Source organism: Pygoscelis adeliae, unplaced genomic scaffold (assembly GCF_000699105.1).
Source record: "Pygoscelis adeliae isolate BGI_AS28 unplaced genomic scaffold, ASM69910v1 Scaffold114, whole genome shotgun sequence".
NCBI classification, from domain to species: domain Eukaryota; kingdom Metazoa; phylum Chordata; class Aves; order Sphenisciformes; family Spheniscidae; genus Pygoscelis; species Pygoscelis adeliae.
This window is the reverse complement of record NW_008824587.1, coordinates 3,920,916-3,921,457: the sequence shown is the minus strand read 5'-3', so window position 1 is coordinate 3,921,457 and position 542 is coordinate 3,920,916. Positions and strand designations below refer to the sequence as shown.

The following is a 542-nucleotide window of genomic DNA, read 5'->3' as shown; positions in this document are numbered from 1 at the left end:
CGTGGGCAGCTCCCGCTGCATCTGCCCCCCTGGCTACCGGCTGTTGCCCAACGGGAAGACCTGCCACGGTCAGTATGGGGTTGATGCCCCTGCCCTGGTGGGATGCCTGTGGCCCTCGGGGTGTGAGCCCAGTTCCCACAGTGCCCTGGATGTCACCCCTTTGGGGCTGCAAGCCTGGGTGCTTTCGTCTTGCTGCCCTAGTGTCTGAGACCCCAGGCAGGAGGTGGGAAGGTGTCGGAGCTGGGGTTTGAATCCCCATCTCAGCTTGGGGCACATGGGCACCCCAGCACCCTCACACCTGACCCCTCTCTGCCCACAGACGTGGACGAGTGCACGGAGGGCACGATCCAGTGTGGCTCAAGCCAGATGTGCTTCAACACCCGCGGAGGTGCCCAGTGCATGGATGCGCCGTGCCCAGCCGGGTACCGGAGAGGCTCCAGGCCTGGGTGAGTCGTGCTGGGGATGCCCATCCCGCACTCCTTCTTGTGGCAGCGTGGACCCCGATGTCCTGGCCGCTCCTGACACCCCACTGCATCCTCCGT

The 542-nt window shown here is 65.7% G+C and overlaps 1 protein-coding gene across 1 annotated transcript in view; it reads left to right on the top strand.

The window, feature by feature from the left end:
• The window catches only part of HMCN2 (hemicentin 2), a 42,945-nt gene extending 42,495 nt beyond the window's left edge, over window positions 1–450 (top strand). The window contains exons 78-79 of the mRNA XM_009322185.1: window positions 3–68; window positions 320–450. Coding sequence (XP_009320460.1) covers window positions 3–68; window positions 320–450 — 197 coding nt within the window. The remainder of the gene's footprint in view (window positions 1–2; window positions 69–319) is intronic.
• The last annotated feature ends 92 nt before the right edge of the window (window positions 451–542 follow it).